Raw genomic sequence first — 15,825 nt, forward strand, 5'->3', positions numbered from 1 at the left:
TCCCTTACATGCGTATACACACACACACACACACACACACACACACACACACACACACACACACACACACACACACACCAACACTCAAACACAAGCAAACACACTCACACATGCACACACACACACACACACACACACACACACACACACACACACACACACACACACACACACACACACACACACACACACACACACACACACACACAGACACAGACACACACGCGGTAATACCCGCACGCACGCACACAGATACACACTGTGCCTACAAATAGTGAACTGGGTACATTTAAAAATGTCAATATCTATATACATCCTTTTTGGAACATAAATCCAATAATTACAATAATAATAACAATAATATACAGTTACAATTTTTGAATAATAGAGCTATACACAACATTTTGGATGGATACGGAGATGTAGGCAGGGCTGATTTGTTTTTACACACACACACACACACACACACTCACAACTTCCCTGCTTCCTCAATAGAAATTGGAGTAGATTTGAATGAAAAGTAACTGACAGCGTGGGAGGAAGGAGGACTTGTGGGCTATACACGTGTTATTAGCAGTAAATAACTTACAATAAGAGCTCACATGCTAGCTTTTTCTAGAAAGCACTTTGTCAATTACAAAACATCGCACTTGACACATAAAACGCTATTTAGACCTTAAACAACAGGTAGGTAGCAAGGTTGTAAGGTAGGACGTAGGTAGAAATGTTAGGTAGCATATTCACTCCTCTCTTCTGGACAGCTATTTTAAAAACGACGAGAACATACAGGAACACTAAGTTTTTTTTGTTTTTTGTTTTACAAGAGCAAGTACCACAGTCATTTTTTACATTGCCCTAAAACACCAAAGACCAACATGCCGAAGAAATAAAAAGTGCTGCGCTGTTGTACAGTACTCAGTTGATAATAGAAGTGTTTTTGAAATCTACATCTGTGAATCTGTTTGTGATAGACACATTTCTTCATCACCTCTTCTTCTCTTAAGCCATTCCCTACTGGCTTCTCCTGGGTTTTTTTTTTGTGTGTTTTTCTTCATTTTTCTACTGTTCTGTCTCTTATTTCCTTCCTGGGATGACTGTGCATGGTAGTAACCTTTCCAAAGAGAGGGACGGATGGGATGGATTTTTTTTTTAAATGGGTTAATCTTTAAGGTTGGAAGGCGCTGCCGGCAGCGGCGAGGCTCATGCTTTTCAGTTTGTTGTCCTTCTTCCACTTCATCCTCCGGTTCTGGAACCAGATCTTGATCTGCCTCTCTGTGAGGCACAGCGCGTGCGCAATCTCGATCCGCCGCCGCCGCGTGAGGTACCGGTTGAAGTGGAACTCCTTCTCCAGCTCGAGAGTCTGGTAGCGGGTGTACGCCGTTCGCGCCCGTTTCCCGTCGGGGCCCGTCATATCTGAGGGTTTGGAGCGGACACAAGGCAAACGTGACATAAACGGGTGATTATTTAGAAATGCACACAAACAGTGGGTGGACAAAATACCACGAGGACGCCATAAATAACCCCAGTATAACAGAAACAGCAACTCTGCGGAACCAACAGCAGTCCTTCTTGACACATTTTATTTCTGCAATTTCCACTCCACAGCCTGTGCCAAAAAAGAAATGCTTTTATTTGTCATAATACTGTTTTCTTTTTTTAACCACCTCTCGCCACCATTGCTCTCTTTATATTCCCACTTTTCGCTCTGTCTAGCTCCCTTCAGGGTTTTATTGCCCCGTCCTCATCTTCACCTCCCTAATAAAGTTCCCACACGTAAAAACGCTTCACTTGTCAAAGGAGCAGCAGCTTCCAAAGCCTTCTTGGCCTCTCTTTCTTTTAACCCCCCACACACACACACACACACACACACACACACACACACACACACACACACGGCTCTGTCTGTGCTACTCAGCCTGTTAGGCTTTGCTATCCGACTCTGCTCTCCCCTGACAGATTTATGACGCTTTTGTGGAATTTTCTAAAATAAAAAAAAGAGGGAGAAAAGGCAGAGGGGGCAACCATCCGGCGTCCCTGGCTTCTAGAGGAGGGAAATGTAGAACGAATTGCACCCTGATGCACTGAGAAAACTGCTAATACCTAAATTCAGATGGTTAACCAGAGGGTGTCCAGCTGTCCCGTTCACTTACTTTCTGATTTCCAAATAAATAAAAAATAAATACGTGCATAAAAATATGTGCATAACTCCTTATCTGCATAAAAGCAAGACGCAAAATAAAACGGATATTTTGTGCTTTTTTTGTAGGATCAAACACCTTGCTGACACATTTTTAACAGTCACATGGAATTATTAAATTGACGCAGTGGAAAGAGGCTTGGTGGGGTGTAGACAAAACGAAGAACCGTGGCTTATTGTGTTTCTTTCGGCTATTCTCCGGCAGACAGTTTACCCAAATCATATCAAAGCAGTAATAAGCCTGCTGAATCTTTAGAGGGTGTACAAACAGGCTCAGAGCCCCATGGCTCCCCATGTAGCTTCCTCAAGAGCTAAACTGTCACCAACCTCATGTGTCAACATTTAGGGAAGCTGCAATCATTGTGAATATCATCTCCCTGGAACGTCTATGATACGGAGCTGACAAGCTGTAAACACGAGAGCAGCATGTACCATGGCTAATGTGCAGCTTTCTCATCCAGGGGAATATCTGTGGTGTCTGAGCCTCGCTGCCCGTCGTGCTACCAGCTGCTGATCCTGCCGCGCCGCCCTCCTGCTTCTGCACAGGCTGCGGGTGTCCGGTCCTGGAGGGCGGGTTGCTTCCTCGGCCAGCGTCCCGGTTGTGGTGCAACTCATCGGTCTCTGGCGACGCGTCGTCCAGCTCCCTGAAGCGCTGCGCTGTGCCGCCGCCGCCGCCACCACCACCGGAGGAGTTGGAGGACAGGTTTGGAGAGCTGAGATTACCGCTTCCTGGTTGCTCCGAGCGAGGAGACGAGCTCTGGGCGCCCAGCTTGGTGTCTCCACTACCGGATGACAGGAGGGAGTCTGCCGTAGAGGCGAGGGAGCAGCTGGGCGGCTGTCTGAAGCCCCTCTGCGGGGCAGGGGAGCCGAATCCCCGGGAGTCCCCGACGATTGAGCCGCCCCCGAAGTGTCCTCCGGTGGTGGCGGCGCTGCTGCTCCCCCCTCCTCGGTTGGTGACGGTCAGGTCCATGCCATTGTAGCTGTAGCCATAAGAGCCCGTCGCATGGTGCATTGTGGAGGAGGAAGAGTCCCTGTACGTCCCGCCGTTCATTGCGCCGCTGCTAGCTCCATAATTTAGCAGTTGATAGTCGGGGCCATTTGGGTAGCGCCCCGAGAACGAGTTTACAAAGTAAGAGCTCATTTAGGTTGTTTTAGAGAGTTGCAGGCTTACAGTTAAGTAGGCTACTAAGGGGCGCTTGATTTGTTAGATTTCTCTTGGTCGTTATAACGCGGGTACTTTCAACGATTTATGATGTATTAGTGAATTATGGCGTTGCACTGTACTTCGTTTTTAGCTATGTATGCGCCGTCCAAATATGGGGGTGGGGTGGTGTATGTGTGTGTATGTGTGTGTGTGTGTGTGTGTGTTGGATGGAGGGGTGTGTGTGTGTGTGATGGGGGAGGTGAGGGGTGAGGTGAGGGAGGAGAGAGAGAAACAGAGAGAAGGAGGAGGTGCGGTCACGTGCTTTTGTTGACCAGTCGTAAATTCTCGCCGATGACTTTGGAGAGGTAATTCATGCTCTGAGGTTTCTAATGATGAAGGGATGGGCGGGGGGAGCGCTCTCTCTCTCTCTCTCTCTCTCTCTCTCTCTCTCCCAACCTTTATCCTACTGCTGGAGGTGCCGGGGGTGAGCTCAGAGCGCCACCTACTGCAAACATAATGTATTGCGCTGACTAAAAAGACTGAGGGAAAGTAGACTCCGAAAAGAGTCTTAGAGAGCTGTTATAAAATATTCTCTCTCCTCCACTCTCTGTCTCACACTGCGTGTGTCTCATCACTCGGGCCTGTTAATTGACCTTTGCTTAGGCACGAAATTAGGTACCATAAACCATAAACCCCTTAATAATGGAATATTTAACACTGTAGACAAATCAATAATAATAGCTACTGATGCTGCCTTCCATAACAACAACAACAACAACAATACTACTGCTACTACTAATACTACTACGAATAATAATTCAGAAACAATTAAAATAACATTAGTGATGTGACAGACGTCAAGAATGCAAGCATAAACGATACTGCTGTGAAAAGCTACAATGCTGCGGTCAGGGATGCGTGAAGCCTCTCTAAAACATTCACAGAGCAAAGTTACAGACCAAAGTCAACGGGAAAAAGAGGGAAATTCCTTTTTTTCGGATTATCCAAATTTACCCCATTTATACAGGTTACACACATCAACCGAAATCACGGCAGTGATTATCTGTTGTTAGTGTTTTACAGTGTTTCGCCTTTGCTGATATTGTAACCATGCCTACTGCAGTATACATACAGTACATCCTCTTCCAGCAGAGATCTCATAGCCTATCCGAATATTTTAATTTTGAGTGTCTTCGGTTAACCAGGCAGTATGTTCTGTTACAATGACTTAACCGTGACTTTGACCAGAATAATTTACTTGGCCTACAACTTTGCTCCTTTCTTTCTTTCTTTTTCTTTCTGTCTTTCTTTCTTATATATTCTGTCTGTCTGTCTCTCTCCTCTTCCCTCCCTCTTTCTCCTTGTAACCTCCCTTCCAGCTGCAGGGGAATGGTAAACCTGATATGTGACGTCCAAACTGGATGGAAATCTACTGATTTATGATTTGTTGATTCCCGGGTTGGGATGCATTTCAGCCAGGGTGCCTCTGTGTGTCGGGGGTGGTGGGGTGTGCGTGTGTGTGTGGGGAGGTGTATAAATGTGCTCCTGCATGTGTGTGTAGTGGCTAGCCGCATTTTAGATATTCAGCTGCTTGCACACGAAGCTTCAGTGAGAGAAACCAGCAGTTGGAATGGAAATCATCCTGAGTATTCCAAAATACCCAGGCAGATAAAAAACTGCTGCAAAAGGCAGCAACACGGGGCTAAAAATCCACACAACAGATATCAGATTTATTATTTTACCCACAAGAGTTTTGACATCAACGCTAAATCAGCCAACTGTTGGCCTGAAAACGGACTGAAGGGGCTTAAAAAAACAGAACCCAAAGTGTGCCAGGAATGCAGGGACAAACAGGAGGAGGCACTGACCCAGTTGGCACACGCTTCCGAACACACTCCCCTCATTATATATAGATTTCCACGATCCCACTGAATATTTGTACCATGAAACAACTTGCTGACCATTTTGATCCAAACAAATTCCATGCTTGCTGATAAGAGAGGTCAGTGGCTCTGATTTATTTAGATTTTTAGCACAGAATATGAAATGGAAAAAAACTACAGAGCATTTTACTCTTGGGTTGGATATAATTGTTGTGTTTACTTTATGTATTACATTCTGTTTTTTGTTGTTTTGTTTTTTTCCCGCTGTCATTATAATTTTTTGTTGGCTCCCCAGTTGGCTTAATGGCTCTGAGGATGGTCGGGATTCAGGGTTTGATTCCCTGTTAGAACAAGGTGCTTGAGCTGGATCCACACAATCTGAATCTCCCTCTGCTCAGACTGTTTATGGATAAAATCATCTACTACATAGATTTATTTTACATGAATTGCACAAATGTGATCATAATTCATTGTAATCTATAGAGTACTTGTATCCAAATTTCAAGCTGTGCACAGATGTTAAGATGGTGTTGAGATACTTCAGTTTTAGTGATTTTCATATTTCAACTACAGTTAAAATGTTATGGATTGTGTCTAGCTTATGGTCCAGTGAAAAGGTTTTAAACTCAATTCAGAAAGTCATAGCCTTAAACAAAGCTGCTTTTCAAAGCTCCTGACAACTTTAAAAGTTGAAAATGTAATTTCTAGGAGACAGGGTTGAAGTGGACAATATGAATCACAGACAAAATAAAGAACCATAACATTCTTTGCCCAAAATATGAAAAGCACTAGACTGATGTACTCTCCCAGACAGAGTGTACAGTTAATGCCTGTTGGTCGGTAAAATGAGCCCTCTGAGTCTCAGTGAAACCATTTTCGTTGTGTTTAACATAGAACATCTGCCAGCATATAGTTCACCTTACAGCAGACATTCTCACTGTGGGAAACAAATCAGTAACCCTGGCACGGTCAGAGCCAAAGAAGAAGCCTATACATTAACTACACAAGCCAAATCAAATCCTCTGCCTGTTACAATGCTTAAAACTTTACCAAATATTATTTCGATGAGATCCTTTGAAGGTGAGTCTATGTCTGTTTCTGTTATTGGAATGAGTCTCACTGCAAAACAAAGGTGACTATCATACCTGATTGCACTGAAATAAACCATATTAAATCGAAACTTACTGCCTCTGCCACACAGACAGCTTTATTTCCTCAGTGTGGTATTACTTTTTTACTGACAACCCATGCCACCTAATACCTTGGCACCATTTCCTACATCTGAACAGGCCCTTATTGGCAGAATACTCCAGTTCAATATAGTAAGTAAAACGAGTGGAATAGCGTTGCATGAGCTTGAAGTTTACAGCAGATGTGGGTTTCTCCACATTATGAAAAAAATGATAAAACATGCTTGGCAGTGGGAGTTTTTTTTGCCAGTATGCTGTTGATAAACTCATACAAACTAAATATCATTATAGTAACCTTTTTACATAATTGTGCCCTTTGTTGCCTGCGTAGAATACAATTAAAAAATACACATGGGGTTATGAGTATTATAATTGGATGTTTTAACAGCAGAATACCCTTTAATTCATTGGGATATTTATTATCAGCTGACCTTTTTTATGTGCTATGTTATTATGCGGGTTGATGTTTTTATGTGTCAGCATTGCTGATCATTTGTGAAAGGTAATATAGAAAAGAAAAAAAAAGACGTTTTGTGCTCAGGCCTGTGCATCAGTGAAACACAAACCCGCCGGTCACTCAGAGGACAGGCAGAGTTCAAAGGGTCACGAGGACATTGTCCACTTTGTCTGGGTGAAGTGTGTGTATATATGTGTGACGTGTCTGGCTGGCCGGCCGGAGGACAGATCAACTTTCTCTCCCTCGGTCTGGTCATCAATTAGTTAAGCCCACCATCGGCAGCAGCTCGCGCCCCTTGTCACTTCCCCTCCGGACCACCGCTCGCGCTTTCATGGCCCCGGCCTCGGTCTCGCCTCGCGCGCAGTAGAGAGACTAAAAGGTTTATGGGTCTTGAGCGCGGATGGAAGCAAGCAACTAAATCATAAAATAAAACCCTTTCTACTTTCGCACGTTCGCGTTTGATTCAGAACTGAAACGTTAAATTGTGTTCAGGTTTGAATAAATTAATAAATAATTTATCAGCCACCAAAAATTAAAAAAGAGCCTCTCTCCAATCATTTCTTTACATTTTATTGAACATTTCTTATAGGTAGTATACATAATTACGTGACAAAACACTAACATAAACAAACAATGTAAAAATCCATAAAATATACACTTTCCTGAACGTTTTAGGTAGTTTGGCGGATAACATCAGTAGGTTAACACCCCCCTCCCACACGCCCCATCTATACTGGAAAAGTGAAACAGCTCGAAGGGTTAAGTTACCCCCACCCCCACCCGCAATTACATTATTTTGACCGTGCAAAGTGATTTTCCCTTGCGTATTTCTGTACAGTTTAAATATGAACATCGTGACAACACTTCTCAGATAGCTTTCCCCTCATCCCATCGTTGTGTGCATGAGCTCGTTTGCACGTGTAATTGAAGGTATAACACACACAACACGTTTACAAAATTAAAAAAAATTTAAAAAGGAGGAGGGGGGTGTAGCTAAAGCTCGAGGTCGAGTCCTAAAGCTTCAAAGCAAGTGCCTGATAGATAGGAAGTACATTTGACGAGAATAAAAACTAAATAGCCTAGAATAAGAGGTTAGGTAGTTTCCTTGGAATGCAATAAGAAATTGTGTCTTCAAACAGCTTCTCACCGTTGCCGGTAACTTACTTATTGTATTTTCAAACACAGTGCCATAGCCTGCCCCACCATCACCCTCTTTCTCCTCTTTATGTTGTTATTTTTCTTTTCTTTTTCTTTTTTTTACCCCGTTTCTTCGTTTCATCTGCTCTTTCCACAGTCTCGCGGTTCCTTCTCAAGAGTCTTTTACAAATGATTTCCCAATTTTCAGACCAGACAGAGGGGGAAATACAGCCTTTAGAAGTAGCTGGATACAATTTTTAGGTGGGTGGCGATATTAGAGGGATGAAAAGGGAATTCTATCCCCCTCTTTCCTCCCCCATCCCTCCTCAGGTTAAAAAAGAAAAGAAAGGAAAATTTGGCTAATTTTTCCCCAGAGTTTTCACACCAGACAAGCATGTGGACGGATTTTGAGACGGGGGCGGGGAGGAGTTACCCAGTATGTCTTTTCATCCATCCTCCTATTCTTCTTTTATGTTTCTTACATCAGTTTATTTCTTTTTTCTCCTCTTTCAGTCCGTCCGTTTCTCCTCTTCCTCTGCACCGTTCACCGTGGAGGAAGAGGAGGAGGAGGATGAGGAAGAAGAGGAGTTGATCAGCTTGTTCTCCTTCTTCCACTTCATCCTCCGGTTCTGAAACCAGATCTTGATCTGCCGCTCCGTGAGGCACAGCGCGTGCGCGATCTCGATCCGCCGCCGCCGCGTGAGGTACCGGTTGAAGTGAAACTCCTTCTCCAGCTCGAGAGTCTGGTAGCGGGTGTACGTCTGCCGGCCGCGCCTCCCGGGGCTACCGAAAGTCCCTGAGATAGTAGAAAAAGAGACACAGAGAAGGTGAAATTTTAATCAAACCAGCCAAAAACACACAGGCTGTACCTGGTGACATTCAGCGAGAGAATAAGTTACATCCAGGGCGGCTTTTTGTCCTATTCTGTTCTATTCTATTCTAATTACGCTCTGACTTAATTGAACATCTGGTTTTATTCACGTTGTTTAATACATTTTTTTCTGTTCCCCACCTACCAATGGAGAATCAAAAAAGTTAGAATTTAATCCATGCGTTAGTCAAACCTCAAGTCAAATAGTGTCCTAGGTGTCCTTCTAAATATGCGCGCTTTCTTGCGTTGAGCTGCTTCAGAGGACGACTCAGCTATAATCTATTTATAATCTGATTTTGGAATAATTTCAATGAAATGTTTTGTCCAATCTGACTACAAAAACTGACACTTGTTTCCTACTCGGTGGTGTAGACTGGAATTATGATTTAGATTTTTTGTGTAACCAAAATAGAACGCCATAAAAGACAATAACCCATTCATTAATTTAGGTTTATCTCCCTCTATCTCTCTCTCTTTCGCTGTATATATATATATATATATATATATATATATATTTTTTTTTTTTTTTTTTTTTTTACATGTACACATATAGATATTTTAATGTGTGTTTGTAAGGTAAAAGACTCCAAGCATTCAGCTGAGAAGAAAAAAAACGCGTTGTTCCAGTTTTCCGGCAAACACCAATAATAGTAACAATAATAACTAATGATAATAATAGTAAACGCAGTGACGTGAATATTTCAGCGGGTATTCCCCCCGGTGAGGATCGGCTATCAGGGCATTAGTCTCCTCTCATCCTCACTAACAGTACTTTGGCCCCAGGTGGTAAACAAATCGCCGTGTTGTCAGTTTAGCAGCTTCAGTTTCTGTATCGATCTGAGAGGCAGAGCATGTATGGAAAGCGCACGACGCTCAGGGCATATATCTAAATCTAAATATCCATAAATAAAAACTCAGCCAAACCGGATTAACGGGGAGCACTCAGGGTTTCTCGGCCACTCTGTTCTCTCTCCAGCTGCCATTTACATCTTCAGCTGTCATTTATAGCCCGCATTGCGTTTTATTCCTAACGTGTTTCTTTGCGACGGAGCCGGTTTCCACCTCATCTGTCATAACTCGGACTGTCCTGCAGGGCTTTGTACAACAGTAGCCCTGTATTATCCAACATTACTCATTTCACTCTCCACAGGCCGCTTTCACCGTTAAACAAAGACACTCGGGTTTGCAGTTCAGTGGCTCTCAACAGTAATTTTATACTTAATTATGGCCACAACAGTGGAAAACAGGACCGACTCTTGCTTATTTGTGGGAGTCAAATAAATCAAATGATCCCCCCCGTAAGCTGGCCCTGCGCGTCTCACTTTCACCCCGAACTTGGCAGCGTTAGTAGGCCTGATGGTGAGTCTAATATCTAATCAGTCCGGTTATGAATAAACAGCGCATAACACTTGTCGCCGGTGCAAGGTTAACAGCGCAGGCTCTACTGGAGATAACAGAAGAAAAGTTGTGATAAAAGAAAAAAAAAATAGAATATCAGCTGGAGCTGTGATACAATTCTACATTTCTCCGCAGCAGGATGAAAAGAACAGGTTTTGTCCTTCAGTGTCAAGTCGTAAAATTTATTTATTTTTAAAAAAATATTTTGGTCGTGCCTAGAGGCAGATTGGGAACCCGGAAGAAGGTTTACATAAGAAAAAATGAAATTAAAAGCAATGCTACAGAGACAGTTAAATCGATAGCTTAGTAGTAGCCTATAGACTGCATGCATTTAGTTTATTCGCTACCTGTCTATCCTTCTATCTGTTCCTCGTTTTCACCCACAACACTCCCTGACAGGCTTCTCCTCTCTAACTTTCTTGCCCCTGCTCGGTAACAGCGTCGGTCAGCAGGTCACATACAGTAACAGGAGCTACAACCCAAACAAACCCGTTTTATGACGGATAATAAAATACCGAGCACATGACTGACTGACAGGCCAACAAAAGGGGATCATAAAGCAGCTACTGGGAGAGGAGGAGGAGGAAATAGAGAAAAGGAAGACAGCAGAGGGGCTGATAGCGGAAACAAACGTCAGTTTTACGACGGGGATCATAAAATATGCAAGAAAGGGGAGAAGAGGAGGGAAGAAGAAGAAGAGGACACTCACCGTTGCACGCGTTCATCCGCTGCATCCACGGATAAATGGGGGCTGACGCCGGTTGCTTGTCGTCCATCGTTTCGCCAAACAGCCCCTTCCCACTCAGCCCCGCGCACTCCGCTTTGCGGTGCATGCCGTCCTGGCTCAGCGCAAGCTGGTGTTCTTCCAGGCTGCACGGGTGCTCCTTGTCCCGGTAGAAGCTCGTGGCCGCAGCTGCAGCCGCCGCTGCCGCCGCCGCCGTGGCGTAGTCGCAGGCACCGGCTCCGGTCGCACCCCCTACACTGACCCCTGCCGCTGCTGCCGCCGCCCGGTGCCCGCCATATGCTCCGTTGGCCGCTTGCTGGAAGTAGGTGGACGCCGGGTACGGCTTCTCCTGGTGCACGCCGCCGCCGCTCGCACCGTAAGCCACGGCCGCGGCAGCGGTAACGGCTGCTGCCCCCGGGTAGTGTCTAAGCGGGTGCTCGGCGGCGTATCCCGACGAGTAGAGCGGTATCTGACCCAGGAACGATTCCGCCGCTTGGCCGCCTCCACCAGTTCCCGGTAGCGTCACCGGGAAAGAGGAGTTGACAAAATAGGAACTCATCGGGAGAAAGTAGGAAACGAGAAAAAGGAGGAGAAGACAGGAGAGGATAAGAAGAGGAGAGGGGAGGACAGGAGGGCGCGAAACAAACACAACAACAACGTTCACGCGATGAAGAAGAAGAAGGAGGAGTAGAAGGAGGCTAACGGCTAACGGCTAACGGTTCTCCCTCCCGTCCTCCTACCTCTGCCTTCCCCTGCCTGCACTTTATGATTTGTTGTGTTTTATAGCCGACAGTCCGACGGGCTGCTGCTATCACTTAGTTTATCAGAGATTGGGAGGAGGGGGGTGAGGAGGCTGAGGGTGAGACGCGGGGGGTGGGGGGTGGTGGGCGCTGGGGGGGCTATCAGGGTGGCTCAGTGCCAGTGTGGGACAGAGAGAGAGAGGACGGGGAGAACAAGAGAGAGAGTGTGTACGTGTGTGTGTGTTTGTGTGCGGAGAGGACGGGATGGGGTGACGAAGGATATTCTGGGGGGGGGGGGGACCAGCTGACCTCAGACTGACCAATGGGGAGCTTCTGTGTCTGGCATTCGTTCGCCCCTTTTCCTTTCGTTGTCTAGAGGAAGAGGTGGGGAGGTGTGTGTGTGTGTGTGTGTGTGTGTGTGTGTGTGTGTGTGTGGGGGGGGGTATTCTATCGCGACCCCCCCCCTTTCTCCTTTCCTATTTCCCTTCTTCAATCTCCCGCTCCCTTTCTCTCTTTCTAATTCTCATTCAATCTCTCTTTCTAATCTTCCTCCGGTTCCCGGTGAGATTGCGCAATCACATCAGAATCCTCGGCGCGTTAAATTGATTCTTTCTCTCCCTGTGTGTCTTCCTCCGTCTGTTGTTAGACCCATAAAAACACCAGCAGCTCACACACGCACGCGCGCCCTCCCTGAGAGAGAGAGGGAGAGATGTTGTGTGTGTGTGTGTGTGTGTGTGGGGGGGGGCTGCTTCTGCACAACCAGAGGCAACCGAATAATGAAACATATTCCCGGTGCTTTGCGGATAATACCGACCGCGTTAAAATGAATTTGGAGAGCGTAAATCACAGCCGGGTCATGTGTGGTCCTGTGTGTGTGTGTGTGTGTGTGTGTGTGTGTGTGTGTGTGTGTGTGTGTGTGTGTGTGTGTGTGGCGGGGATGTGAGTTCGCCTACAATATAATGTGGGCTATGCATGTCTATAATTTAGGTGTTTGTACATTTGTAATTGGTATATTTGGGTTGGTGGGGAGATTTATGCCCCCTGCCCCGGTCAGCGCGGGGAGGTGTGTGTTATTTCACAGACTTTTCCATCACGGTTAATTTCTCCATGAGAATGAGTAATTGATAATCTGGAAGGGATTTTCTGAACATAATCTGATAGCTGTTGATGTTTTATCGATTAAAAATAACCCCACTGGTGACACTGCTCTGTCTCGTGTTCTGCTCCATGAATGGTATACTGTGTTAGATCCAGGCTGCGGTGTCTGTGGAAAAATGAATTTAAGTGTTCCAGGAGTAGTCTGCAAGAGTCGGTTGGGTTTGATCAACGTATGCAGTGAATTATTATATTCGTCTTCTGAGACACTGATTAGACTGAAATGTATAAGGAGAAGAAGAAAAGAAACAGCCCTGAAGTTTCCTACTTTTTTTTTTTTTGCCGGGTTCTTGACATTGATTATAACCTCGCGCCTGAAACCCTCTCAATCACGGCCATATATTATATATATTAAAACTGAAATATAGTCACACAAAACATCTTAAATTTATCTTAAATAATACATACTATAGCCTTAAGGAAAACCAGCGTACTTTATCATATAGCATATTTTAACGTTAACGCATCCGGCAATTTAAAAAAAGCCTGTTATGAATTAATAATCAAATAAGTTATTATTACTATTATTGTCATTATTATTATTATTATTATTATTATTATTATTATTATTATTATTATTATTGTTGTTATTATTATTATTATTGTCATTATTATTATTATTATTAGTAGTAGTAGTAGTAGTAGTGGTAGTATATTAATAAATTATAAAGTAGACCTACATTCCCTATGTTTATGAAACTAAATACAAAAAAATAATTAAAAAAGTTATAATTACAAAATATAAATTACAATTACAAACTACATATCAACATATTTAAATATATATATATATAAACATATATATATAGACCTAGTTTGAAAAAAACTCTTACATATAACATGTCATTGTTTTTATTTTTAATCAATACATTCGTTATTGAAACACTTATTATATAGATCTCGTTAATAATTAAAACATTTTTCATAAATATTTTACATGATACTATTAACTTAAATACATAAAGACTATAACAAAATAATAACATAAGATATAGAGAGCTATACTTAATGGTTAGATTCTTATCACAAACCAAATCATGTTGCTGTTATATTATTGTGACGCAATGGTGGCTACTTTTAAATTAAATATGATTTTAAAAGTAATAAATAAAACCAAAATGTAAACTAACTGTGGAGCTGGCTGCACACACACGCACACACATATACACACACACACACGCACATGCACACGCACACACGCGCGCGCATACTTGTCTTGAATTAGATCTGAGGACACTCACTGACATAATGCATTCCCTAGCTACTTATCCTAACCTTAACCATCGCAACTAAATGCCTAACCCCAACCCTATCCCTTACCTCACTACTACTACTACTACTACTACTACTACTACTACTAATTTGATAGTTTAGACCAACAGAAATTTTAAGGCAAGATCACTACTGTTGCCCTCTCCTTTTCCACCACTTCCTCTTCTCAAGAAATAAAGTAAAGAGGGAAAGAAAAAGGACAGCTAACTCGGCCTTCTTTTCATTCGCCCTTACAAACGGAGTATGTGTCGCTGAGGTCGTCAAATAATCGCAGCCATAAATAAGTGTCCCTCTTTGTGTCCTTCTCTGTGTTTCCCCTACAGGCTCTGACTTGTCTGCATGGCCAAACTGCAGACAGTCCGACTGACAAATAGAGACAAAGACTCTATTTTTACTTTTACTTGACTCTCCATTCGTCCATGTCTTCTCTCTTGTTTTAAAAGTAACACTCTTCAGACCAGGGAGACAGATAATAAGTTTAATCCCCTTCTGCGCAGGATCACACAGACAGATGGGGAATCTCTCTTTTTTACTTTCATTTTGCCCCCCTCCTCCTCCTCTTCTCTCTCTCTCTCTCTCTCTCTCTCTCTCTCCCTCTCTCTCTCTGTCTCTCTCTCTCTGGCAGGACGCTCCGTTTCCTCTCCTTTTTGTGGGAACGGGAAGCAGCAGCATTGTGTTGGAGCTGACTGTGGTTTAATCATTAATGAGAACTAACAGTAGGGACAGGACAGGCATGACCTAAAGCCTGGGACACACACAGGACGGTAATACTCTTATTATATATATACAGCACATATGCATTAGCACGGTCTTAACACAATTGTGGCTTTGGCAGAATATGAGTTGTACCCGCTCAGCAGCCTGAAGGGTAAAGATGACTTTCTGGCAGAAGGGTGCCATATTCTTATTTATCCAGTGTAGCAGTTACAACCAACACGAGTGTGTTGACACAGTCATAACTGAGCTACGGTTGTGTAACACTAGACTGGATAGATTTGCCGTTACAAACTTGGTTAACCTGTGCTGAACGTATTGGTATACGTAAATTAGAGGCAGGCCTGGCAGGTGAGATTTGAGTGTTTCCAACAAATGCTGAGTTACAAGTAAATTAGCTATGAAGGCTAAGCCGTTATGGATAATGTTGGCTCAATCCGCTTCAGTAACGTACAATGTGCATTTGAATGCCACAATACATTTTTTAAAAATCCTGCATGACCGCAAATGTAACTCGATGACAGGTAATTGGCATTAGGCTTTGTTGCCTGTTTAAATTCTATCCAAAGATTATAATAACACATCATTATAATACAAATATAGCATGAAATATAAGCCTAGTAACTTTGTGACATGGATTAAAATAATGAGATACAAGCTGTTTACCAAAGCATCGATGTGACCTAAAACGTTATAACATCACATATAAGTAATGGTACCAAGTCTTTTGAAATCAGGGAGCTTGTCAGTAGGCCATACGGGCTATTAGGTCTGCTATGACGTATTTTAACACAGTTGCTAAAGCAACATACAGTAGGAAAACCTAAATATTAGCTTATATATTAGCCGCAGTATAAGAAAACGGAGCCATGAGGCTAATGTGAACAACTGCCTCATTCAACAGAACTGTGAAGGACACAATGTGGCTTCATTTCTGTGACAA

At 43.5% G+C, this 15,825-nt stretch overlaps 2 protein-coding genes across 2 annotated transcripts; both read right to left on the minus strand.

Moving 5' to 3' along the window:
• Positions 1–465: 465 nt before the first annotated feature.
• hoxb5a (homeobox B5a) lies at positions 466–3,434 on the minus strand. Its single transcript, XM_040124199.1, has 2 exons — positions 2,630–3,434; positions 466–1,413 (listed from the first exon to the last, which is right to left on the minus strand). The coding sequence occupies exons 1-2, from the start codon at positions 3,336–3,338 to the stop codon at positions 1,166–1,168; spliced, it is 957 nt and encodes a 318-aa protein (XP_039980133.1). The 5' UTR covers positions 3,339–3,434; the 3' UTR covers positions 466–1,165.
• A 3,918-nt stretch (positions 3,435–7,352) lies between these two features.
• hoxb6a (homeobox B6a) lies at positions 7,353–11,748 on the minus strand. Its single transcript, XM_040124200.1, has 2 exons — positions 10,987–11,748; positions 7,353–8,804 (listed from the first exon to the last, which is right to left on the minus strand). The coding sequence occupies exons 1-2, from the start codon at positions 11,558–11,560 to the stop codon at positions 8,518–8,520; spliced, it is 861 nt and encodes a 286-aa protein (XP_039980134.1). The 5' UTR covers positions 11,561–11,748; the 3' UTR covers positions 7,353–8,517.
• Between the last annotated feature and the right edge of the window lie 4,077 nt (positions 11,749–15,825).

This window comes from Xiphias gladius, chromosome 3, assembly GCF_016859285.1.
Source record: "Xiphias gladius isolate SHS-SW01 ecotype Sanya breed wild chromosome 3, ASM1685928v1, whole genome shotgun sequence".
Lineage (NCBI taxonomy): Eukaryota > Metazoa > Chordata > Actinopteri > Istiophoriformes > Xiphiidae > Xiphias > Xiphias gladius.

Excerpts from the sequence above, each read along its gene's own strand:
- hoxb5a (XM_040124199.1), bottom strand. The coding sequence starts at position 3,338 with ATGAGCTCTTACTTTGTAAACTCGTTCTCGGGGCGCTACCCAAATGGC. Across the intron at positions 1,414-2,629 it reads AAAGCTGCACATTAGCCATG|ATATGACGGGCCCCGACGGG; the intron begins GTACATGCTGCT and ends CCAAACCCTCAG.
- hoxb6a (XM_040124200.1), bottom strand. The coding sequence starts at position 11,560 with ATGAGTTCCTATTTTGTCAACTCCTCTTTCCCGGTGACGCTACCGGGA. Across the intron at positions 8,805-10,986 it reads GCGGATGAACGCGTGCAACG|GGACTTTCGGTAGCCCCGGG; the intron begins GTGAGTGTCCTC and ends CTACTATCTCAG.